The 25532-nt window shown below is 41.4% G+C and overlaps 1 protein-coding gene across 1 annotated transcript in view; it reads right to left on the bottom strand.

The window, feature by feature from the left end:
• SERINC5 (serine incorporator 5) overlaps positions 1-25113 on the bottom strand; it is a 45590-nt gene extending 20477 nt beyond the window's left edge. The window contains exons 1-2 of the mRNA XM_014051574.2: positions 24684-25113; positions 4614-4781 (exon numbers count right to left, since the gene is read on the bottom strand). Coding sequence (XP_013907049.2) covers positions 4614-4781; positions 24684-24710 — 195 coding nt within the window. The 5' untranslated portion in view covers positions 24711-25113. The remainder of the gene's footprint in view (positions 1-4613; positions 4782-24683) is intronic.
• Between the last annotated feature and the right edge of the window lie 419 nt (positions 25114-25532).

The following is a 25532-nucleotide window of genomic DNA, read 5'->3' as shown; positions in this document are numbered from 1 at the left end:
GAGATAATTGTGTTACTTTCTAATCTATCAAGCCATCATTTATTTTCCTTACGTACAAAATTTGGAAACCATGCTGCTTCTTCATTTGCATTTCCTAGCATTTCTGATTCAAACAACATGCTTTTTCATCAACAATTGTGCAGTTTATATGTTGGGATCCATTACTGTGTGTGTATGTGCAGGGCAGTTTAGGCTGCCTGAAAACACAGACACAGGGATGGACCGTACCAGGATATGCATAACATTCCTTTTAGCAATATGTATAGCATTTCTTTTAATTAACGTGCAGATCTGTACCAGCCTACGAGCTAAGATGCGCTGGCGTCTGGCATGTCAATTAGCAAGTACCTCAATTGGACACAGGAATGTGGGCCGTGCGTGTATCCCTCATCTCTTCCCCCCTCACCTTTTCCCCTACCTTTCTTCTGAGGTTTCTGCCACGCTGCAACATTATTATTGGACTTAGTTAATCATATGTCCCTTGATGTAATTGTATACACCTTCTCTTTGTTTGCACCTAATAAAAGAGGACTGTGAGGTATTTTCGATGCCCTCATCCCGAGAAAGCATTTGTCCGGTGTCTTTCTTCTCATTCGGCCAAGAGCATGGGCGGCCCATCAGAAGCGCAAAGCTGCATTTATACAACAGCATTGGAAACTATGAAGGTAAAGCATGTCTTTTGGGTATAATTTGCCAACCTCTGTTATGCAAGTGGTCCTTGTTTAACAGACATTCCTTCAGTGACTATTGGATTTACAACGGTGCTGAATGGGTGCTACTTATGACTGGTTCTCAAAGTTCTGGCTGTTGCAGTGCTGCCCCTCCACAGTTGTTGTGGCCCACCAGTGGAGCTGGCAACAGATTCGGACAATGAAGAGGTTGGGGAGGAATATGGGCCAATCCTTGACTCTGGGGAAGGCTCTGATGAGGGTTCTGTGTCAGAGGCAGAGAGGGGGCCAGAGCCATATGTTAGTTATCAGCTGCTTTCAGAGGCAGACATCAGTGAGGCAGACGAACAGCTGGAGCCTGTTTCCAGTGTGTGCATGTGCAGAGTTGCCAGACAAAGGGAACAGCTAAAGAACAGGGGTCGACTTGGGAATAAGACCACAGGTGGAAGATGAATGGCCCTCCCAGAGGAAATAAAAGAGGAGCGAAAGGGGAGTGGAGTTTGCAGGAGACAATTAGTTCGATTAATTGGTTGACTCTCCAAGACTCCTTGCCAAGTTTTGCAGAGATTGGCTTGTCAGAGCTCCAAGACAGATAAGATCTGTGACTGTAAATCCTCCCTTGAAAGACTTTGTTGGATGTGAATAAGCAGAATTCACAGTATATTACTAAAAGGGTTTTTTGTTGGGACAAGGAGTTTGCTGTATGCTCTTGGAAAACCTAGGTCAGAACAACAGTCATGTGATAATCATGGGATTATCTTGGCAAGTGTCCCAGACTTCTGACCGTTTGCAGCAAATCATTGGTCATGTGACTGCAATTTGCCATCTTCTCCACCATCTTCCCGCAAGCAAAGTCAATGAGGAATCCATCAAAAAACGGAGGTCACAATCACGTTAGGTTATCATTTAACAATCCACATTTAATGACAGTAAGCACTGACTGGCAGGAATGCCTTTGCTAAGTGGCATAGTTATTTGATGGTGCGTTTTGCAACTGCATTCCTTAGCAACAGAAATTCCAGTCCTAATTACCGTTGTTAAATAAGGACTCCTTGCAAAGCATTGTTTCTTGTTCTTTGAATGATTAGAAGATTGCAGAAGTAAAATAGCAGAGAAGTGGGAAAATTCCAGCCCTATCCTCACTTGCTTAAATATTTGCTTTTGAGGCCACACTTTATTCCACAGAAAAAGATCAACAAGTCACCCATTTTGGCCTCAAGCTCACCACACTAATTTGCAGCTACATTGGTTACATCTTAGGGCTGTGCCTCCTATGAAAATTTGTACCCACCCTCTCACAAATGGGGCAGTCTATAAATAGAGGCACTGATATAGAAATATGCAGACATACATTCACACACACAAACACACACATTTACAGTTAAATAAAAACTTCTCTATAGCCTCATAGGCAGGGAGTTCTGAGAGTAGCAACTGAGTTGAATATTAACATAGCTGGGTTTCCAGAAAAACCTGAGGAGGCCTAGAGCAAAATAACACAGAACATAAATTTAACTTAAACTGAGTGCAAACTAAAAATGTAGGTGGTGTTATAGCCAGTTAATGATAGAAAGAAATGTGATGTTGTAAATTATAAGTACTTTACTACTTTTTTAAAAATATAGGACAGCAGATCCAAACTTTGACTACACCGCCCTCCCTCCCTCAATGAAAAAGAAATTCTGTGAGCAGAGAGCCAGGACAGTAAATTGTAATGGTTAATGTGCCAGATGAGGGTGAGAGAACGCATTCAGTCATGAGGCACAGTGGGTGAGTTTAGACCACTGTTTCTGAAACTTAGCAATCTGAAAATGTGTTGACTTCAACTTCCAGGATTCCTCAGTCGGCATGCTTTATTAAACAGGGAAACAAAATTATGGATACTTTCATCCACAATTTTCAAAATTATGTGTGCCTACTAATAGCCCAAATGATTTCATGGTAAGTATTAATTAAGGTAATTACGGCATTAAAGAGCACAATGAAGAAAAAATTACGGGATGAAATGAACATTTTAAAAAGACTGGAGAGAAAGGCGAAATCTACACCCATTTCCAATTATCTTAGCCAACGTTAGCAATTTATGGATTTGAGAAAATACACTTGATCGATCCAAACTGTTTTAATAATGTCTGGAATCATTTTTTTCAGCATGATAAATCAGGGACATAGCTAATGCTTTATTAATCTTTTTGGGAATCAAAATCCTACCACAGTAAATCAGAGTTTAATTGATCAGGAATAAAATTCTCAGTTCTCTCATGAGAAGAAGATCTGTCCAGGACAAGGGAAAAGACTGAAACCTATTTTTGCTTATTCTGTGTCCCCCGCCCCCATCCACACCTTTCTTTGCTTACCTCTTTGCTCTATGAGCTGCCAGGAAGGCTTGCCAGAGATCTTTTCAAAATCCTGGCTACATACAGCCTCTCATGATGCAAACTGTACTTTTCAGCACTAAACTGAGAAAATATACTAACTATAAAAATATATTATTAGCAAATGTCCCCCACTCTCAATGCTGGATATGCAGCATGGGAAGACAGCAGGAAAGCAAACATTCAAAATCAACACAGTAAAATTATATATAAAAAAGTACAAGCACTAGTAAACCATGCTACTCATCATGAGAAATCAATAGCACACTGCTTCTCACCAGCAACATTTACAGACAAGGCTGTTTGCACAATCTGGTCAGCTTGGCTCACAATTTTTTTCAGAAAAACTACTGCGGCAATTTTAGTAGATACTGACTGTAGGAAAACCTATCCATTGGTTCTAGAATAGATGCTTCGTATTTAGTGACAAAGTCTATAGAAACGACTGAATACTCAGTTTCAGCAGCTAAGGAGGAATCCTCCTGCAGGAACCTGGTGGAGGATTGAGGGAGATTGGGAGAGGGGGTGCTGCAGCATTTGTGGTCAATTGTAAAGGTGAGGGGGGAGGAATTATAGTGGCTATAAACTTTGGAACTAGGACATAAATAGCTTAGGGGCTATCTGCTATAATGTTGAACTGGTTGCTAAAGAACTATTTGTCAAATAAGGACTACCTGTATTGATGTTATTTTAATTGTTTTTTTTTTTTAAATTTTTATTTAATAATAGAATGCCATTGAATATAACATAAAGATACTTTATTATTGGATAGATTGAAAATGATGTAATGAATTGCTACAATATAAATGATCCCAACATTTAGTATATCTCATTGAAAATGAAGGAATAAATAGTGATAGTTAAACAAATGAGGTACAATGATAATAATGTATATAAACATGTTATTTTAATTGTTGATTGGGAGCTCATTGGGAATTTTATATGAGATGGGCAGCTATATAAATGCTTTAAATAAATGAAGCAATATAGCTTAACTAAAAGGAGACTACTTCAAAAATAATCAGTGGAGCAGAAACAAAATTACTACAATCTTAGAGGAATGGAAAACAGACAAGAGTTTCCAGAAAGGATTCATTTGCATCCTCTTATCCAAAGCAGCCAAGCACTCAAATTTCAGAGAGCAATAATTTTTTTTGTCTTTGAGGAAACAAGTTATCCATTGTATGGTTTCTTCCTACTCCTCAACTTTCAAAGTGAAACACAGGATGAAACATTTGGCCCTGTTGAACCACACACAGTTTGGGGTCTTTTAAAATGTCTGAAAGAGTTTATTATAATTACATATGAATATATGTTCTTTCTCTCTCCCTCTCATACACACACCTATGTGAAATTGTTGTAATGCTGAAGTACGACATAAATCATGAGAACAGTTCAGTATTCATCATTATGCCTGCCAAAATTTTTACAAAACTCAAGTCTAATATAAAATGGTTCATTTTGTAAGCTCCCTTCAAATTTCAAAAATATATTCTTTTCATTCAAAAGCTTATTCCAGCACCTCCCTTTTTCCTCCTGGGATCCCCAGGAATTAAATGCTTTTACTTACATGTTCTTTCATTTGTTTTGCTACGGTTTCTGACATCATGATGCAAGAGATGAGAGCCACCAAGATGAAGTACAAGGCATACATAAAGCGGGTGCTGGTCGATTGTTTTATCTTTGGGAAACAGCTACAGCAAAGGGAACATCCAGCAGTACCACAGCAACAGGCCAACTACAGGAGTAAAAAAGGGAAAAACATCACTTTGACATGGCTAAATAACAGCAAAATCTGCTGCACCTCCCATTCCATGCATTTGTAACTCTCCTTTCTCTTTTTCTCAAAAATCTTTAATAAAAATATCCCGAGAATTTAAAAAAATGTAATGATATCTTTTTTTGATAAAAGAAAATCCTAAATTAACAATTTTTAAGCAACAGAATGTCTTAGAAAGGGCAAACAGTGATATTTATATATGGGCTCATAATACCATCCAAATGGTTACATTTTATTAAAATAGTATGCTTCTATATCAGGTTGAGATAGAATTACAAACTTGAATTCTTTTTTTGACCCATCTTGGGCTATATAGTTTGTTTTTGAAATTACAGACCGTATTGAGACACTGAAAAGAGAGCAGAGAAGAGCAACAAAGACAGTTAGGCAACTAGAGGCTAAAACATATAAAGAACGGTTGCGTGAATTGGGTATGTCTAGTCTAATGAAAAGAAAGACCAGAGGTGACATAATAGCAGTGTTCTAATATCTGAAGTGCTGACATAAAGAAGAGAGGATCAACCTAGTCTTCAAAGTACCTGAAGGCAAGGCAAGAAACAATGGATGGAGACTAATCAAGGAGAGAAGCAACCTAGAACTAAGGAGAAATTTTCTAATGGTGATAACAATTAACCACTGGAATGGCTTGCCTTCAGAAGTTGTGGGTGCTCCATCACTGAAGGCTTATAAGAAGAAACTGGACAGCCATTTGTCTGGAAGGGTAATGTCTCCTGCTTGAGGGTTTGACTAGAAGACCTCCAAAATCCCTTCCAATTCTGTAATTCTATTTTAGGTGGTAAGTCAGATCTGGCTCATAGGCTATAAGTTGCCAACTTCTGCTTTAATAAATTCTCACTTCCAGCACACTGTTACTGTGTTTCCCTGAAAATAAGACAGGGTCTTATTTTCTTTTGACCCACCCAAAATAAGCGCTTGGCCTTATTTTCGAGGATGTCTTATTATTTTTTAGGTGCAGGAGGCGGCGAGCATGGTAATTCATGGCTGCTGCTGTGTTGCAACGTTTTTGGGGAAGACTTATTTTTGGGGAGGGCTTATTTTAGTGCATGCGCTCAAAAGCCCGATTGGGTTTATTATGCGGGGAGGTCTTATTTTTGGGAAAACAGAATAGTCAACACAGTTTTTCCCAAATAATGTAAATTAAAGCCTGAGAACTTAGCAAGGGTCCCTTTTGAAACACTTGCCCTTCCCATTATACAGCTATAGACCGTGCTATCCCTTATCTAATCTAAGCATCTAATCTAAGCACCAATCTAAGGACCAAATGGATTACATCCCAAGATTCTGAAGGACCTGGCAGACGTAATCTCAGAACTACTGAACAAAATCTTTCAAAAACCCTGGAACAAAGGACTGAAAGAGCTGATGTGGTTCCAATCTACAAAAAGGAAAAAAGTGGATCTGGAAAACTACAGATCAATCACCCTAAAATTAATATCTAGGAAAATTCTGGAAAATATAATCAAACACCCATTTGTGAATACCTAGAAATGAACAAGACAATTACTAGAAGCCAGATCATGTCAGACAAACTTTATTGCCTTCTTTGACAAAATGATTAAATAACTGGAAACGGAAAATGCTGTGGACATAGTATACTTAGACTTCAAAGCATCTGACAAAGTAGATTACAGCCTACTTCTTGGTATGATAGTACAACGTGGGATAGACAATACCACCATTAGACAGATTTGCAACTGGCTGACCAATCATTCAGCTTGTAGTCCTCAATACAACTACATCTACATAGATTGAAGCATGAAGTGGGGTACCTGAAGGTTCTGCCTTAGGTCCAGTACTCTTCAACATCTTCATATATCATCTAGATGAGATTATAGAAGTAGAACTGATCAAATTTGCAGAGGACACCAAGTTGGGAGAAATAGCTAAAATTTTATACGACAGTCTCAAGATTCAGGAGAATCGTGACCGTCTGAAAACTGGGGCTTACCCAACAAAATGCAACTCAGTGAGAAAAGTAAGATCCGATACATACCGTGTTTTCCCCAAAATACGACATGTCCTGATAATAAGGCTATGCCACATTTCTCTGGTGGGCAAAAATATAAGCCCCCCCACAAATAAGCCCCCTGGACAACCCCCCACCTTTGGCCAGGCAGAGCGCCACTCACCAACCTAGCGGTGTCTCAAAAGTACCAAGCCACGGGAACCGGGGGGGGGGGAGGCAAAAGTTATTGCGTTGCTTGGCGTCTTCGGGATACTGCTAGATTGGTGAGCAGCGCTTTGCCCAGCTGAATAGGGGGGTTGCCGAGCAGCTGCTCTCTTGTGAGCGGGCTCCCAAAGAGCCAGGCACATCCTCATGGGCAAATGGCTGTGTTGTGCTGTTGCAGCAGCGCAACACAACAGCCATGAAGCGACCATGCTCACGAGCAGCCACTCGGCAAACCCCCTTTCTAGTCAGGCACAGCACCATTCACTGACGCCAAGCTGTGTGAGCGCCTATGCGCCGCTGCCCAGCTCCCGTGGCTTGGCGTCTTCGAAATGCCAGTGAATGGCGCTCTGCCAGCAGCTGGCCCACAACCATAGAGCATATGGCCAGAGCGGCCACTGCTGGAATGCTCGGTTTGGAAGCCACCGAAAAAGCCATGCTGGGATGGCAGTGGTGATGGCAGCGGAGGTGCCCTGGCTCTGCAGGGAGAGCTGGGCCAGGGCATTGTGAGGCTGGGAAGCTCATGAGTGAAAGTGGAACAGCCGCTCGTACAACCCTCCTCTCCAGCTGTACAGAGCCGGGTGGTGGCAAAAGGCACTCACGCAGCTTGGTGATACCCCTAGGTCAGTGAATGGCACTGTGCCTGGCTGGAAAGGGGGTTTGCTGGGTGGCTGCTTGTGATCGTGGTCGCTTTATGGCTATTGTGTTGCACTGCTGCGACAGCGCAACACAGCCATTCGCCCATGAGGCTGTGCCCGGCTCTTTGGGAGCCCACTCGCAAGAGAGCAGCCGCCCGTCAACCCCAAAACAATAAATCCTCCCCTCATAATAAGGCCCAAGCCATATTTTGTGAGTAAAAAGAAAATAAGACCCTGTCTTACTTTGAGGGACACACAGTAGGCAGGAAAAAACAGACACACAGGTACAGAATAGGTGGTACCTAGCTCATGATAGCAACTGTGAGAGGAATATAGTAGACTATAACTTAGGTATGAGCCAGCAGTGTGCTGCAGCTGCCAAAAAAGCTAATGCAGTCCTAGGTTGGACCAACAGAGCATCCACAAGAAGTGATAATACAACTTTATACTGCACTAGTGAGGCCACACGTGGAATATTGCATACAGTTTGGTTGCTGGGATATAAAAAAGATGCTGGGACCTTGGAAAGCATTTAGAGAAGAATAACAAAGATGATAAGAGGTCTGGAGGCTAAATCATACAATCAATGATTGAGGGAACTAGGTATGCCTAATCTAATGAAGGACTAGGGGTGATACAATACCAGTCTTCCAGTATTTAGGGGCTGCCACAAAGAGGGGGTCGACCTATTCTCCAAAGAGGGCAGGACAAGAACTAACAGATAGAAGATCATTAAAGAGAGATCCAACCTAGAACTAAGGAGAAATTTCCTGACAGTGAAAATAATTAATCAGTGGAATGTCTTGCCTCCAAAAATTGAGGGTGCTCTGTCACTGGAAGTTTTTCAAGAAGAGATTTGACAGCCATTTGTCCAGAATGGTATAGAATCTCCTGCTTGAACAGGGAGTTGGACTAAAAGACCTCCAAGGGTCTTCTATTACTCTATGTTCTATCTTTTTCACCCTGTCCCCCAAGGTCTTTCCCACATACCTCCTGGGCTAAGTTATGCTTTGCTTATCCCCTTACCAACTTTTGCAGCTTCTCAGCCTTTCTGTACAAGAGGACAGAAATCCACCTAGACTGCTATTCATAGGGAAAGCTGGCAGGAGTCAAGAAAGAAAAAGAAAATATACTGCTGAACTGGGATGGTAGTAATTTTCACCTGCCTATGAACAAATAGGAAGTGAAGAATAATTGTTTTAATAACTTCTAGAAAAATCCAAATTTGTTACTGTGCAAAGGTTCTTCTAATGTGTTTAAAGATAAAATTATTTGCTCAGTGATTTGATTTGATTGCATTTCTATGCCGCCCTATTCCCAGAGGGACTCAGGGCGGCTCACAAACCAAAGTAGGGGGGGAATACAAAGAGGAGGAAAAACAACGGACAAACAACTACAAACAATTTAAAAACACTCAACAACCACACAATTCGAGCGGGGGCGGGGAACTCGTCAGCCCCAGGCCTGTCGGAACAATCAGGTTTTAAGGGCTTTGCGGAAAGCCTGAAGGGTGGTGAGGGTCCGAATCTCCATGGGGAGCTCATTCCAGAGGGCTGGAGCAGCCACAGAGAAGGCCCTCTTCCGGGTGGTAGCCAATCGGCATTGGCCAATAGATGGAATTTGGAGGAGGCCTAATCTGTGGGATCTAATAGGTCTATTGGAGGTAATTGGCAGCAGGCGGTCTCTCAAGTACCCAGGTCCAATACCATGAAGGGCTTTATAAGTGACGACTAGCACCTTGAAGCATATCTGAAGACCAATAGGCAGCCAGTGCAGCTCGCGGAGGATAGGTGTGACGTGGGTGTACCGGGGTGCACCCACAATTGCTCGCGCGGCTGCATTCTGGACAAGCTGAAGTCTCCGAATGCTCTTCAAGGGCTGCCCCATGTAGAGCGCATTGCAGTAGTCCAGTCTTGAGGTCACAAGGGCACAAGTGACTGATGCGAGGGCCTTCCGGTTCAGGTAGGGACACAATTGGTGCACCAAGCGAACCTGGGCAAAGGCCCCCCCTGGTCACAGTCGACAAATGGTGTTCTAAAGTCAGCTGTGGGTCCAGGAGGACTCCCAAATTGCGGACCCTGTCTGAGTGGCGTACAGTTTGACCCCCCAGCCTGAGAGATGGAATACTTGGCCAATTGTTGGGAGGGAAACACACCAGCCACTCGGTCTTGTCTGGATTGAGTGCAAGCTTGTTAACCCCCATCCAGACCCTAAGAGCCTCCAGGCACTGACACATCACGTCAACCGCTTCACTGAGTTGGCACGGGGCGGACAGAAACAACTGCGTATCGTAGGCGTACTGGTGGTATTTTATCCTGTGCCGTCGAATGATCTCACCCAGCGGCTTCATGTAGATGTTAAACAGGAGGGGGGACAGGACCGAACCCTGCGGCACCCCATACTTCAGGGGCCTAGGGGTCTATCTCTGCCCTCCAACTAATACCGACTGCGACCTATCCGAGAGGTAAGAGGAGAACCACCGAAAGACGGTGCCTCCCACCCCCACCTCATGTAATCGTTGCAGAAGGATACCATGGTTGATGGTATCGAAGGCCGCTGAGAGGTCAAGGAGCACTAGGACGGAGGCATGACTTCCGTCCCTGGCTCTCCAGAGATCATCGGTCACTGCGACCAAAGCGGTTTCCGTGCTGTAGCCAGGCCTGAATCCAGACTGAAAGGAGTCTAGATAATCGGTTTCATCCAAGGACCGCCGGAGCTGAGAGGCCACCACTTTCTCGGCAACCTTCCCCACGAAGGGGAGGTTGGAGACTGGACGATAGTTGTTTAAGATGGCTGGATCCAAAGATGGCTTCTTCAGGAGGGGTCTCACCACCGCCTTTAATGCGGGGGGAAAGAACCCCTCCCGAAGGGAGGCGATAACTATCACCTGGATCCAGCCTCGAGTCACCTCCCTGCTGTTCGCAACCAGCCAGGAGGGACACGGGTCCAGTGTACAAGTGGAGGCACTCACAGCTCCCATGGCCTTGTCCACTTCCTCAGGATCAACAAGTTGAAAAGTGATCCTTGCATGAAATTTTCTGCTCTTTATACACTTCGGCCACCTCCCACTACATCATAGAAAGGCAACACTTAAATAGTTTAAGCCTATTAAATCCATCCCCCATCTGATAATGCTATAGGCTGAAATGCTATAGGCTGAGGACTTGTTTGTATAAATGCTGTTTTGTTTTTATGACTCAGAAAATTCCACTGAGGTTTTGACTGATCAAACAAAAATCAGGAAGTTTGTGCCCTTTGTGCTAAACATCTAAAACCAAGCAACAATTGACTAATTGAATGTTTTTTTTATTTACTGCAATATACAGTATTGTTTTTTAATAGGTAAACATGAAAAATATTACTCTTAAATTGTTTCATGTAAATGATTTCATATCTCATTTGGCACTCAATAGTGATAAAATCCTAGGCAAGATGAACTGCAGTGATCATACTAAGTGGAGAAACACTGCATAATCTATGCAACGACATAGGAGAGGCAAACTGGATATTAAAATACAGTTTAGGAAGAAAGCCACACCCTACAATCTTTTTTTTTTCTAGAATGCCTATAGAAACTGGGATTTTGCTCCAGGGTTTCTTAACCAGTCTTTCAAGAGCTGGCTATTGCCATGTTTTGCTGAAACTGAATAAATTCCTGTCTGCTGAAGGATCTGAACCTCGATTTGCTAAAACAAGTTTGCTACTAGTAATCTGTAGTGATTCAATCTCTTTTTTCTTAATAAAGTTGAATCTTTCAGGCTGCTGCAATATCTAAATATTAATATCATAGGTACAAAGGCCCCAATGTAAGTATCTCACACTCATACTTAGGTATGTACACACTAATATACATCAATTGTGACTAGGAGAAACAGAAAATACTTAAAATATTTTTCCCAAGCAAAAGAAACTAAATGATAACAGCAGGCATGCAACAATTTAAGTCTTTTTTCTTTGTACTAGAATGAACAGCTATGGTTTGTTTCCTCATCTCATGTTTTCTGTGAAGAATAAAAAGTTTTTTTCACACCATTGTTATCAAAAACAATATAATACCTTGTAGCCTTTCTCTATCACAAATGCGTCTGCTAATTTAGTGTTCAGTGAGTGTGTATGGAATCCTGCCTATACAGTACAGATACCGTATTTTTCGGAGTGTAAGATGCACCAAGGTTTTGAAGAGACAAATTTAAAGGATGTGTGTGTGTTGTACTCTGCAAACCTCTCAAAAATGGTACGTTTTTCATGAAAACGGGCCCGTTTTTTTTTAAGGGCATGATTAGCCCTTAGGAGGCTTGTAGAGTGCTGGGGGTGGGGAGACGAGCAAAAAACAACCCATTTTTCATGAAAATGAGGCTGCTTTTTTGCCAAAAAAAAAGGGGGGGGCATGGATAGCCTTTTGGAAGCTTATAGAGTGCTGTGGGGGGGGGGGGAGAGAATTGAGCAAAAAGCAGCCTCTCCAGCCCCTGGAGCTCTCTGAAAGCCTTCTACAAACTGTGCATGGCTATTTTGGTGACGGGGGCAGGGTTTTGGAAGGCAAAAAATTGGTGTATTCAGTGTATAAGATGCACCCAGATTTTCAGCCTCTTTTTTGAGAGAAAAAGGTGCGTCTTATACTCCGAAAAATATGGTAGTCCTCGGTTTATAAGTTTATTTAGTGATCATTCAAAGTTATGTCACTGAAAAGTGATTTATTACCATTTTTCACACTTATAACTGTTGCAGCATCCCCGTGGTCATGTGATTTATATTCAGAAACTTGACAACTGAAGCTAACCTCATACTTATGACAATTGCAGTGTCCCAGGGTCATATGATTACCTTTTGCAACCTTCTCACAAACAGTCAATTGGGAAGCCAGATTCACTTCATATGTTGCTAGTTTAACAACTGCAGTGATTCACTTAACAATTGTGGAAAGAAAAGCCGTAAAATGGGGCAAAACTCACTTAACAAATGTGTCACTTAACAACAAATTTTTGGCTTAACTGTGGTCATAAGTTGAGAACTACCTGTATTGTATTGTATCTGCTCATGAAGAAAGGAAGGACACTCTCTCTACTCAAGGTTGGCCAGAGGATTTAAAAAAGAAAAGACTGTAAAATAAAGCAATATTTCTCACCTGTAGAATATCATAAGAAGGGGAGAACAGACTGCTCTATTCTCTCATAATAGAAACTCGGTTTACTGCTTTCAAATATTCTATTTATCCACCAGTTGAGCAAGGACATTTATCCACATTTTAATTAAGGTAAAGCAATTAAGGTTTAAGCAAGGCCCTTATGCAGCAAAGGACACACTCCTTTCTGGGCTCCATTTCTAACTGCATATATTATTTTCTAATGAATACTAACTTGTCCAGTTGTTTTTCAAAGAAACACTAAGATCAGGACAAGGTATGCGCTGCTCTAGAAGCATCTGCTATCCTGTTGTTTTAGCAGAACCCACCCTTTTGGACTGTGACTTTCAATATACGAAAATTACAAAAATAAATGAGACATCAAAAATGAAAATATGATAGTACTGTGATGGTGAACCTAACCTGATGCGTGCCATAGGTGTGCACGTGCAAGATGCACAGGAGAAGAGGTTGTCACGCACGCATGCGCGGGGAGTGCTGAGAATGGGGGTGCAGCGCGCACGCCCCGGCACCCTGTTTTTTATTTCAGGAGACTTTAGGGAGGCCTGCTAGGCCCAAAATGTGCTACTGGGGGGCGCATGCATGGTGGAGAACAAGGGGTGTCGTGCATGTATGCACACAGGGGGTCGGGTGCATTGCATTATGGGTTTGGGCACACATACATGTGATGTCACATGCGCACATGATTTCGGCACATCTGGACAAAAAGGTTAACCTTCACTGTTATAGTAGATAGGTAAAGATTAACAGAGTAATAAAATAACCATCTGAAGATATCTGGCATGCCTTAAGGAGGCATTATGGTTGTATTCCTTTATAAAAGCAGAGTTAAAAATTACAATATTTTTAAACATCAGAAATTAAAAAAACCTCAACTCCATGGAGAAGAGTGTATTATAATAGTCTAAAAAATAACAGATTTCAGATGAAAATAAAACAAAATCAAAAGGTAGTTTAGGCTTACATATGAAGCATAACTATTTCCACAAATTGAGCAAATTATGAATTCAGAAACATTTAAAATGTTTTCCTTGCTGGGTTTCTTTTTTAAACATAAGCATGTATGTCAACTCAACATTAAATCCCACTAATTCAGTATGTCTTTATTCAATGTAAGATTGATATACTACTATGAAAATCCACTAAATGAGACCACACACAGTGCCCAACAGCCTAAAAATTAAGCAAATCAATAAAACATGCTTCAGTTACTAAATAAATTAAGTATGTGGTGAATGCTTATGTGTAGATCACAATTGAATGGATGTGACAACAGAATAATCAACAAACCATGCTTTTTAAAATCTGGTAATCTGTATTCATGTAATATGCTAAACAAAAAATAATAATACATCATGTTAAAATTTGGTGCAAAATATTGTACATAGCTAAACTGAAAAGTGAATGTTGGTGTGCTACCTATTAAAAAATACACTTAATTGAACTGAAATATTTGTTACTTCACATTTAAGGTAATTTTGTCACAATTTCACGTTGTAAATGAGACATGGATGTATTTTTTTCCATGGGGTTTATACTGGAGTAAAACATGACTTGCTGGGAAGAGTCATACCTAATATAGTCCAATCACTGTGGAGCATAACATAGTGGTTATCTATTATTTCTGAACAATCTTGTATTAAAAATAAAGCTTCAATATATTTTGGCCATTGATACCAGGAGCAACTGATAGGTTGTGTAATTATTATTCTATATGCCAAATTTCTTTCCCTATTTAATATGGTTGTTCTACGTTATTTTTGTTGGCAGTTTATTTGAGTACTTGCATCTCATCTCCACAAACATTTTGCTTAGAATGTTATACATTTTAGAGATGTAAACTAATTTCTGAAGGGGCCAATATATGAAAAGCTATCCTTAATACAAGTAGCAGAAATAAATTAGTTATTCAACAGCATTAAGTTACACCCTACACAATGGCCAATGTCAAATATTTCATGAAACTACTAAATTGTTTTCACTGGATTTCCTGTCACAGCCACTATCACAAACCAATAATTTGTTCCAGAATGCATGTGCAATGAAGCCTTTTTTTTTTGTAAATGAAATTCTCTAAAAATATTTGCAGGATTGTTGCAGGGGGAAAAACTGAAGGAGAGTGCTAAATATAACACCTTCAATTCCGGGGGGAGTGGGGGACATGGAATTAGAGTCAGTATTTTTTATCAGTCAATGAGTTGTGATCCAGAAAGTTCAAGGACTCTTTCCATTAAAATAGACAGTATTTTTCAGAGTATAAGACGCACCCTTTTCCCTCAAAAAAAGAGGCTGAAAATCTGGGTGTCTCTTATACACTGAATATAGCATTTTTTGCCTCCAATAAACCCGCCCCTTCACCAAAATGGCCATGCAGAGCCTATACAAGGCTTTCAGAGAGCTCCTGGGGGCTGGGGAAGGAAGAAATGAATGAAAAAGGGCCATTTTTGCACCCTCACTCCCCAGGAGTATTCTATAAACCTCCTAAAAGCTATGCATGCAATTTTTTGATGAAAAATGGGCCCTTTTTGAAAAAAATGGGCAATTTTGTGCTCATTTTTTGGGGGGGGCTCATCCCCCAGGAGCAGTCTGCAAGTCCCCTAAAGGCTATTCATGCCTTTTGGGGGGAAAAAATGGGCCCGTTTTTGCAAAAAATGAACCGTTTTGGGGAGGTTTGCAGAGTGCAAAAACTTTTTTTTAAAAGTTTGCCTCTTTTTAAAAATTTGCCTCTTGTTCCGTCTGGAAAATACAGTAATTGTTCAAGGACTCTTTTTGTCATCCCTTAAAATGTAATTGTCTTCTGGGAATGCCTACATTAACTGCTTTTATGGCAGAGGTAGGAAACTATTCTGGGCTGCATGTTGACCCAAATTCCTTTTCTGAAAACTTCCTGTTTGCAATTCCTAATAACAGAATCACTGACTCTTAACGATACAACAGATGTAGAGTAAATTCTAATACAGATGTATGAAAAGAAAATCAGCATGCTATAACCATTAAGGCACTAAGCTAGATACGGAGAGACTGCGACCATATTCTAATCCCACCATAAGTAAAAAGCCACCTGGGTGACCTTGAATACATTTGTCCTCTCTCAGCCCTAGAAAGGAGGCAATGGTAAACCACTTCCAAAAATCTTGCCAAGGAAACTGCAGGGATTAGGATGGGCTGTTGCCAAGAATCAACTCTGAATAGAAGGTGTGAGCTAGAAATAAAAACATACACACAGATTCATACACAAACATGGAGATGCACATACATCAATTCAGCAGGGTGTGAAAATTAAAAATGTGAATTATGTATCTTTGCATGCTTATGTATCAATCTATGTGTATGCTTCTTCTACCGTGTTTCCCCGAAAATAAGACAGAGTCTTATTTTCTTTTGACCCCTGAAATAAGTACTTAGACTTATTTTGGGGGAGATCTTATTATTTTTGAGGTGCAGGAGGCGATGAGCGTGGTCACCTCATGGCTGCTGCTGTGTTGCAATATTTTCAGGGAGGGCTTATTTTAGTGAATGTGCTCAAAAGCCCAATTGGCCTTATTATCTGGGGAGGTCTTATTTTCATGGAAACAATGATCCATGAAAGAATGGAGAATTCTGCCCTTAGTCTTCAGCTTGAAACTTGTCTGTTTAGTGTAGTCCTAAAAAATGCAAAAAGTACAATAAAAATATGGAAATTGAGTTAGATATTTAGAACTGGTATATATTTTACTCAGTATTATAAACTGTCCCCCGCTAAAGATGCCTTATTATTCTTAGATTCAAGATGTTGCCAAGCATTAGTTTTTGGGGATACTGTTGAGTACTTTTAAGTGTGATAGAACTAAGACAAGTAGATACCAATCTATTAGTTTTTCATAGTGACTTCCTGAAGTCCTAGGCAGGCCTGGGGAGCTCTAGTGTCTGTAAAATCACAATTTCCAACTTTCATGTTGGCTAAATAGTTGAGGCTGCTGAAAGGCCAAAGATTCCCTACTCCTAGTCCACATAGTTGCACATTATAGATTAGGTAATCTGTCAAAACCTGCCAAACTAAAATTAATTTATGCTTGAGAATTACCTTAAATTTATAAGCTTTTGACTAAAGGACTACTTGGAAGAGATCCTTGTTCACAACAGGTGATCAGGCAATTTCTGCCTAAGTACAAGGACCCTACTTTTCTTACCACTGAACTGTATATCTTGTTGGATAGGTCCCAATATCTGTCAAGAACCTTCTGAATTTTCAATATTCAAGGTGTTGCCAATTCCCCCAAATTTGGTGTCGTCTGCAAATTTGATGAGTTTACATTCTATCTAGACATTGAATAGGCAGTGCCTGGTTCAAAAGTAGATGTGTAGGATCTAGATGTCCTAGTGGAAAACCAGTTAAGTATGAGTCCGCAGTTTGCTACAGCTACCTAAAAAGCTAATGCAGTCCTGCATTAACAGAGGGATAGCCTCAAGATCACAAGAAGTGATAATACATGATCGCTATCTTCCAATTGTAGGGCTGTCACTGGAAGGATGTATTCTCCAAAGCACCTGGTAGCAGGGCAAGAAGTAATATATGGAAGTTTGTTAAAGAGTGATTCAATCTAGAATTAAAGAGAAAATATCTGACAGCAAGAACAATTAATCAATGGAACAGCTTTCCTCCAGAAGTTCTGGGCGTCCATTGCTGGAGGACTTCCAAAAAAGATTGGACAGCCATTTGTTTGGGATGCAACAAGGTCTTCTGCCTTGGGAAGGGGATTGGACTAAAAGATCTCCAAGATTCCTTCCAGGCTTATGATTCTAATATAAGGATGCTATTACTGTTATAATTACGAGGACCAGTCATAAGTCACTTTTTTCTTTCTAGATCACCCAAAATTGGCTAAGAATTAGCACCAAGCTAGGCAATTTATTCTTTCGTAGGATCAATTAAAAATATGAAACAAAAACAATATACTGTATATAAACTTTTAAACAACAGCCAGAACCCATTTTTTTTGTCAAACAGCAGCAAGCTCTAAAATATTTAACTACAATTTACTAAGATAGGAGGACTACATATTTTGAGTACTAACATCTGTCTAAACTTTTAGTTGGCTTACTTCTTAATACTACAGATTGGCAATCTGCCTTTAAACCATTCTTCTTCAACCTAGTATTTCTCCAACTTAGCCAATTCTCATGATGTCCTGGAATTCTAAAATATGAGTGCCAGTACATTTGGAATGCTTAATTTGGGGGAGATTTTTGGTTTTGGTCGAGATGGGAGAAAACTATACAGTAGTTAATTTAAGAGTATAACCAATGCTAAAAACTACAGAAAATCACAGAAAACCACAAAAATTGGAGAGGAGAAGACATTTTATTTGCTGTTAAAAATTATATGGCATGTACACATGTTCAGAACTAAAAAAAGAAACTGAACTATTTCTCTTCATGTAATATAACAGTATAATAAAATTTCCTAAAACTCACCACAGAAATTTTCCTCTGCAAGTTCCTACTAAAAAAATGCAAGTACTTAATTTTATCAGAAAGTGTTAATTTGAATTTCATACTAATTAAATAGGACCTCAAAGCTAGCAAGCATATAGTTTACTTTTTAAAAAATGTGTAAATCAAGATGTAATATAAAAAAGTATAGTCACACAGCCAGTCTTGTATCTACATTACATTTATATGCAATGAATCCTGTAAAAAATTAGAAGTTTTCCACTGCAGTTGCTTTATTTAAGACAGAGGTTAACTTCTAGTCTCTTGAGACACTCTATAGAAATTCCCGTTTCCTGTGAAATGTAAGCAAAAACAAATCATTACTGTTCCAGTAATAGGACAGTTATTTCTCTTTCAAAGAAGAAAAAATATTTTTCTTTATCTAGGGATTCAGTTCACTCCAACTGGAGGGCAGAAAGGTGATCTCTGTCACTGAAAATAACACCATTATGGTTTGTCTGGTCTAGCACAATGGCTGAATCCAATACTGACTTATTCATGAATGTTTGGTTAACAAATCAAGCTTAGCTCAGTATGTGTAGCAGAGGTAGTATTCAGCCGGTTTGCACTGGTTCATTTGAACCGGTGGCAGAAATTTTGCCGAGTTCGGCAAACTGGTACCGATGGCCAGCTGGCCAGGCTCCCGAACTGGTCTCCCTGTCACTAATTGCCCACCCCACCTGCCCGGTAACTGTAAAGCTTTGCATACTGGCTCTCAAAGAGGTGGCAGCTGGCCGCAGAGAAGTCCTCTGGTCAGTGAAAAAGCTGCTGCTGTTGCCATTTTCTTCACGAATGCGTATCCCCCCCCCCATTGCCTTGCAAGTCCTTGTAAAGCGGCTCTCAAAGAGGCATCAGCTGGGAGGCTTCTTTGCCAGCCATCCGCTTCCCAGTAGCAGTGGCTGGATGGGCTTCGCCGAAAACTCTGGTCAGCTTGCCTTCCAGATTCTTGACCAGCTGCTGTGGAAGCTAAGCAACCAAAGAGGCAGTGGTGGGGGAGGAAGAGGGGAAACAGGGGCGACTAACGAAGGAAAGGCATATGTAGATAGGCAAAAATCCTTTAAAAATTCCTACCTTTTCCTATGGGCGCAGCTAGGTGGGGGACATGTGACTGAGTGGATGTGGATCACCGGTGGGTTCCGGATCACGGTGCAACTGGTATGGTGCAACGAGGCCCGGCATCCAACACATGAATACGTGCGTGTGCACACACGCGCACAGTGCATGCATCCTTATCTTTTGCAACACCTCCGTGATGCTCCAGCTGCTTGGCAGAGTGTCGCACAGGCGCCGTATGCTCCGTGCGCAGAAGTGCCGAAGAGCTCAAATACAGGTGAGGAGGGCGAGTGGGCCCTCTGGAGCACCATACCGGAAAGTACCGGGGCATAACGTCTGCAACCCACCACTGATGTGGATGGCGTCAAGTTGGCCACACCCACTCAGTCAAATGCCCCACCACCTAGCCATGCCCACCGAACTGGTAGTGAAAAACTTTGGAACCCTCCACTGGTATGTAGCCAAAGAGATGAGCTAGCTTTAAATTGTTCGGTGGGCATATGATAGAAAATAACATATTCGTTATTTTTGTCAGCAAGTGGCAGTAATTGATAGTCACAAAACAATTAGCTTCACTAAATACAGCTCACAATCCAACTAGGATGAAATAACTGACTCAAAATGAAAAGAGAGAGTTGAACCTGAGTACTTCTTGAATGGGAGACCACAAGGAAATCGTGACTCTATAGAAAATGTGTCAAACTGGCAGTCTGGGGGGCTGGATGCATCCCACAAAGGCCACCCCAGCATCATGAAGGAAAAAGTAACAAAATGTTATGTGACGGCAATGTGACGCCGCAAGTTTGACATCCATGCTCTATAGGCTAGACTGGCAACTATTTGATACTACCATAAAAACTATATGTGTGTATCCATGAAGTCACCAAGAGGGATGTTTGCCTTACCAGTCTATCTATCCTGAGTACTAACAGTAAATGACTATCATGACAGAGTAGTTTGATCAGAGGTGGGTTCCTACCAGTTCGCACCTATTCGGTAGAACCGGTTCGTCAACTCTACCGAACCGGTTAGAAGAGGTTCCACCAGTGGACCCGGAAAGCAGGCCACACCTACAGAAGAGGTTCCAAAATTTTTTGAAACCCACCACTGGTCCTTGGATATGATTATTCTACACTATCATGCTCATATTTACACAACTCAGTGCCTCTGTGAAAGGTAAGGATGACTACTGCGTTTGTGGTGCAATCAGAACATTGTCTGTGTTGAAGTTGTTTTAACGCAAACCAAAGATGCCCTTTAAAAAACAAGTTTACATCATATTCTTATGCATGCCAGTGCTGTGTGTGAGGTAATTTAAGGTGGTTCTGACAAGTGTCATCAGCAACTTCATATCTGGTCACATGGGTGGCAAGCCACTCCCATCTGGTCACATGGGTGGCAAGCCACTCCCACAAAGGAGGCCACACCCACAGAGTAGGTTCGAACAATTTTTGAAACCCACCACTGAGTTTGATCAAAAGTTTTATCAAAATAATACAGTCACTCTAATCGTACACGGGTCTTGCTTTTTGTTAGCTTTTCATTGTGATGTAAACAGTTTTAAGGATATCCAAAATGTGTTTCTGTAGAAACTAAGAAAATTTGTTGATTGGGGGACTTCCAGAGGAAGAAATGACAGACTAAAGATGGATCTGAAATGCAGAACTGACAACCATAGCAGAATGAAGAGCCAGCAAATGGATCGGCTCTTCGTAATTCCTATTCAGACAAGGACAGACTTGAGATCATCCACATGTGCACCAAATAGTTGCTCCTCATGAGATTGCGAAATAGTGGACTCAGGTGACTTAGAACTTTGTGAGATGTGGGAACAGCCATCTGTACCTTTGAAAGTGCACTAAATGTGCATGCTTTCTTTTCTAATTACAAGATCACTATCACTTTTACTAACCATTAATTGCTTTGTTAGCTGCCTTTCAGCCATTATGACAAGTTTGACAGCACCAGGTGAGTTCCTTCAATCTTCAGTGAAATAAAGTTTTAACTACAAGTTTTTAAAAATATTTTTTTTTCTGAAAACCCCCCCCAGCAATATCAAAATGTCTATGGAGATTCTCAATCATCCAGGTCATGGTTGACCCAAAAGTGTTTCCCCAAAAGGCAATTGAACTTTCTTTGTTCAGTACGAATGCTTTTCGTATTTGAAAACATTTTGCTTTTCATAACACCCCCCCCCAAAAAAAAGTCATTTTTAGAAAAGCATCTTTGCTAGAAACATCAAAATGATTAAAATGTTAATTTTAGGAAGTAACAAACAGACTTAAGAATCCAGATAAATTTGAAATAAGATTTTGGAATTAATTACAAAGAATACTTCCCATGGGAAAATTCTTTTGTTCTGAGTTTTTTTAAAGAAACATAAGATTTTAAAAAATGGACACTGGAGGGAACAAAATATTACAATTAAAGAAGAACACAAACTGCAAAAAAATTGTAAAGACTTACAATTACAGAATCTGGACAAATTTTAAAGATATTTTTTAGTAATGGATTCAAACATTAATTTTAATACTATACTATCAACAGAGACATCTGCCTCTATGGGGAAACTGCCAAAATATATTACAGCAGAGGAACAAGTTTTACTTGACAAGATTGAGACTGAATTGAAACTGGATTTACAAATTACAGACTACAAGAATGCAGTGGAAAAAGATGTTAACTGACAAAAAGAAACTGGCTGACTTAATAATTAAAAGGGATATATAAACAGTAAACCAAGAGTGTGAGATGGATAATTTTGGATTTACGAAAAAGGCTTGTTAAAGCTTAGAAGAATCTCATGAGAAGGGACAAAGAAAAAAAAGATCTTAAATTTTACGACATCATTTGAATGGATTAAAGATTAAGATTGTTAGAAGTAAAAGAAAGGAATATAAAATTGGGTTATTTGACCAAGTTTAAAATATTATTTCTGATTATTCTGAAGGACCTTTGCTGATACCAGGACTGAAATGACAATACTTTATGGATTGGCATATAGATAAAAGATGAGATAGAGGAAGAAGAGATCATTTCTGGTATTTTAAGAGGAGGTGATATGTTAGTAAAATTGTTTATAGTTGTGATGAAAGTGAGAAACAACTTTATATGTCACTTTTTCTTCATTATATTCTTAATTTTGTCTAGTTTTCCTTTATATTTTCTGCACCTTTTATTCTATTTTTAAAGTTCATATTAGTTTTTACTGTTGTAATTATAATCTTCAATAAAATTACTGTACTACCAAAAAAAGGAAAAAAATATGTTCAATGGGTTAAGACTTCAGTAGATACTATCGTGTTTTCCCGAAAATACGACTTCTCCTGAAACTAACACCTTGCCACATTTTTCGTGTGGGCAAAAATATAAGCCCACCCCCGAAAATAGGCCCCCGGACAATCCCTCCCCTCCAGCCAGGCAGATAACCGCTCACCGATACCGAAGCCGCGGGAGGGGGGAAGGCTTGCCGCCTTCGGTGTACCACTAGGTTGGGGAATGGCATTCTGCCGGGCCGGAAGGGGGAGTTGTCCAGGAGGCTCCCTGCAGGGCCAGGGCGCTACCGCCGCGCTCCGAGCATAATTTCTTCTCCAGCTTCCAAACTCCAAAACTCAGCTGCCGAGTCTTCCAGCAGCGGATGCTCTAGGAGTGTGCTCTATGGTTGTGGGCCGGCTGCTGGAAGACTCTCTGTCCAGAAGATTCTCTGTCCAGCAGCCGGCCCACAACTATAGAGCACACTCCTAGAGCGGATGCAGCTGGAAGACTTGGCAGTTGAATTTTGGAGTTTGGAAGCTGGAGAAGAAGCTATGCTCAGAGTGCAGCAGTGGCGCCCTGGTGCTGCAGGGAGAGCTGGGCCAGGGCATGGTGAGGCTGCGAGGCATGCTTGCTGGGGGCGGAACAGGTGCGCGCAATTCCCTTCTCCAGCAGGACAGAGCTCCATACACTGACCTAGGGGGTATTCCTAATGTGCCAAAATGCACATGGCAATATTATCAACTGGACACCAAATTCTATACAAGCTGTTACCATATGTGGTCAACAGTTGCAAGTTAAGATGCTATCAAATTTCAGCCATTCTTTCATATATTAACATATTTCACATGCAGTTAGAGAACATGGCCTTTATATTATGACTTATGAAAATAGGAAGAATTGAATCTAGAATTTAGAATCCTGATTCTTCTCTCTTTTTTTATTTTTTTTATTTTATACACATAAGCACATCAACAGAAATGAACACATAACTTAAAAACAACATATTCTTCTCTCTTATTCTGCAGGCAGAATGGAAAACTATAGGGGGAAGGAGTCAACTTCCTCTCTCTCCAGGACAACTCCATGTTAATTACAGCATAGGAAATACAAATAATACAGAAGTACCCGTAGGTGCATCCTTTTTTTCTAGAGATTTGCTGTTCCTGATTGAAAAGTGTCAGTTTTCTTGTTCAATTCTTATTTAGAAGAGGGTGCAAATTTTAACAGTACAAAGGGAAGTTTGGAGGCAGCACTTTTATACATGATTTTCTTCATCAAACTATTATAGTAACCTAGTTTACATGTTGCATTAATACTGTTAGTCATGCTTCATTTAAAGCAACTACGCTTTTATTCAATAAATCACAGTTCAGCAGAACATTGTAAACTCCACCCTACAGTAGAAAAGTTAATTTTCTTAGGATAAGCAAATATAATACAGACATAAAAGTTAGAAAAAATGCATACTACTGAATTTAGACAAATTGGGATTGGGTTGCATGCGGACAACAGTGGACAGGACTGTAACTAAATAATACAATAACTATTGTTTTATCAACACACAGATACTAGCAGGTCTTCTTTAGTGAGTTTTCTTGATTGTTTTGCTAAATTCTTTAGACAGCCCCGCCGGTAATAAAGCAGGTCATATACTTTACAAACGATATAGCAAATTGATCCAGAGCAAAACAAAGCAGTATCTGAATCCGCGTCAAGCTGTAATCACCAGCTTGGCCCTTATTTCCGGTTTAACAACTAAGAGCAAGGCTGTGAAAACGGCAAGCGATGCCCGACGCCCATTCAACCGACAGGGAAAGCAATTTGCAGCTGGGAAATCACACGAAGCGCTCAATTAAATCCTCAGTTCGACCCCAGGATCTCCTAAATGGCTGGAAAATCTGGTGAGGAGCCAGGTTTCCGCCGGAGAAGCGCACCCGCCAGCGCATCTCCTGCCCACCGCGAAGACGCGGGGCGAACGGCATTGTCCGGCGAAAAGAAGCGCTGGCGCAGCCCCCAAAGACACTGCTTGCCACGAAACCAGGGTGGAGCTGTTTAGCAACGCTCCCTCTCACCCGGGACAGAACCCCGGAGAGCTGCGTCCGCGCGCGCCTTACCTGGCCGGCACAGCAGCGCGCAGACATGGTCGCCGCCGCCGCGCAACGCTCTCCCCGCACCTGCCCGCACTCTTCAGGCGCCTGGCGGCCTCTCTCGGCGAGTCGGGCGGCGACGGGCAGCTGCGGGGTCCCCTCCGGCTCAGAGCACGCCGAGCGGAGACTGTGGCCCCGGCGCCCAGCTGTCCAGAGACTGACCCACCTCTCGGGCGCAACCCTCAGGGCGGAGAGACAGCTAGCTCCAGCCCAGCCCAAACAGTGGGATTAGGCTTCCGCTGTCGTCAGTTTGCCTCTAAGGAGCTAGATGGCTTTCCGGTGCGGGGGCCGCGTTAGAAGAGAGGGAGAAGGGAGAGGGTCGGGGAAACCAAGAGCCAGGCCACCTGTCCGCGTTCACACGCCCAGGGACTCTGCTGGGGCTCGGAGGTGAAGCGCAGGCGCGATGCCAGGTGGCTTGGGCTTCCCGAGGGAGAAGGGGGGAGAGGGAGGAGTTGGAGACGGGCGGCCGCGTTTGTTTACGAGGAGGAAGGGAAGCGTCTGCCGCGGTTAGCACTCTGCGGGGTGGTCAGGACAGCCGCCGTTTTGAGGGAGAAAATGCCTTATCGGCTCCGCTAACAAGGCGACTCGCTTCACCGCTTGCATTTTATTTTGCGTCTGAAAGCGTCTTTCTGATGGATGAGGCTGGAGCTTGCTTCTCGCGCTCCATATATTACTATTGTTATATATTACATTGTTTTGGCAAGGAAATATTCAGAGCTAATCAGTTGTTCGAGCATTGTAGGTGTTGCTACCCCATCTTTTTATAGAGCCTGTGTCTTTGCAGTTGCTTTGTACATACGTTTTATACATACGTCC

This window comes from Thamnophis sirtalis, unplaced genomic scaffold (assembly GCF_051295495.1).
Source record: "Thamnophis sirtalis isolate CommonGarterSnake01/CBP01778 unplaced genomic scaffold, rThaSir2_p1.2 scaffold_5, whole genome shotgun sequence".
Classification (NCBI taxonomy): Eukaryota; Metazoa; Chordata; class Lepidosauria; order Squamata; family Natricidae; genus Thamnophis; species Thamnophis sirtalis.
This window is presented reverse-complemented; position numbering and strand designations above follow the sequence as displayed.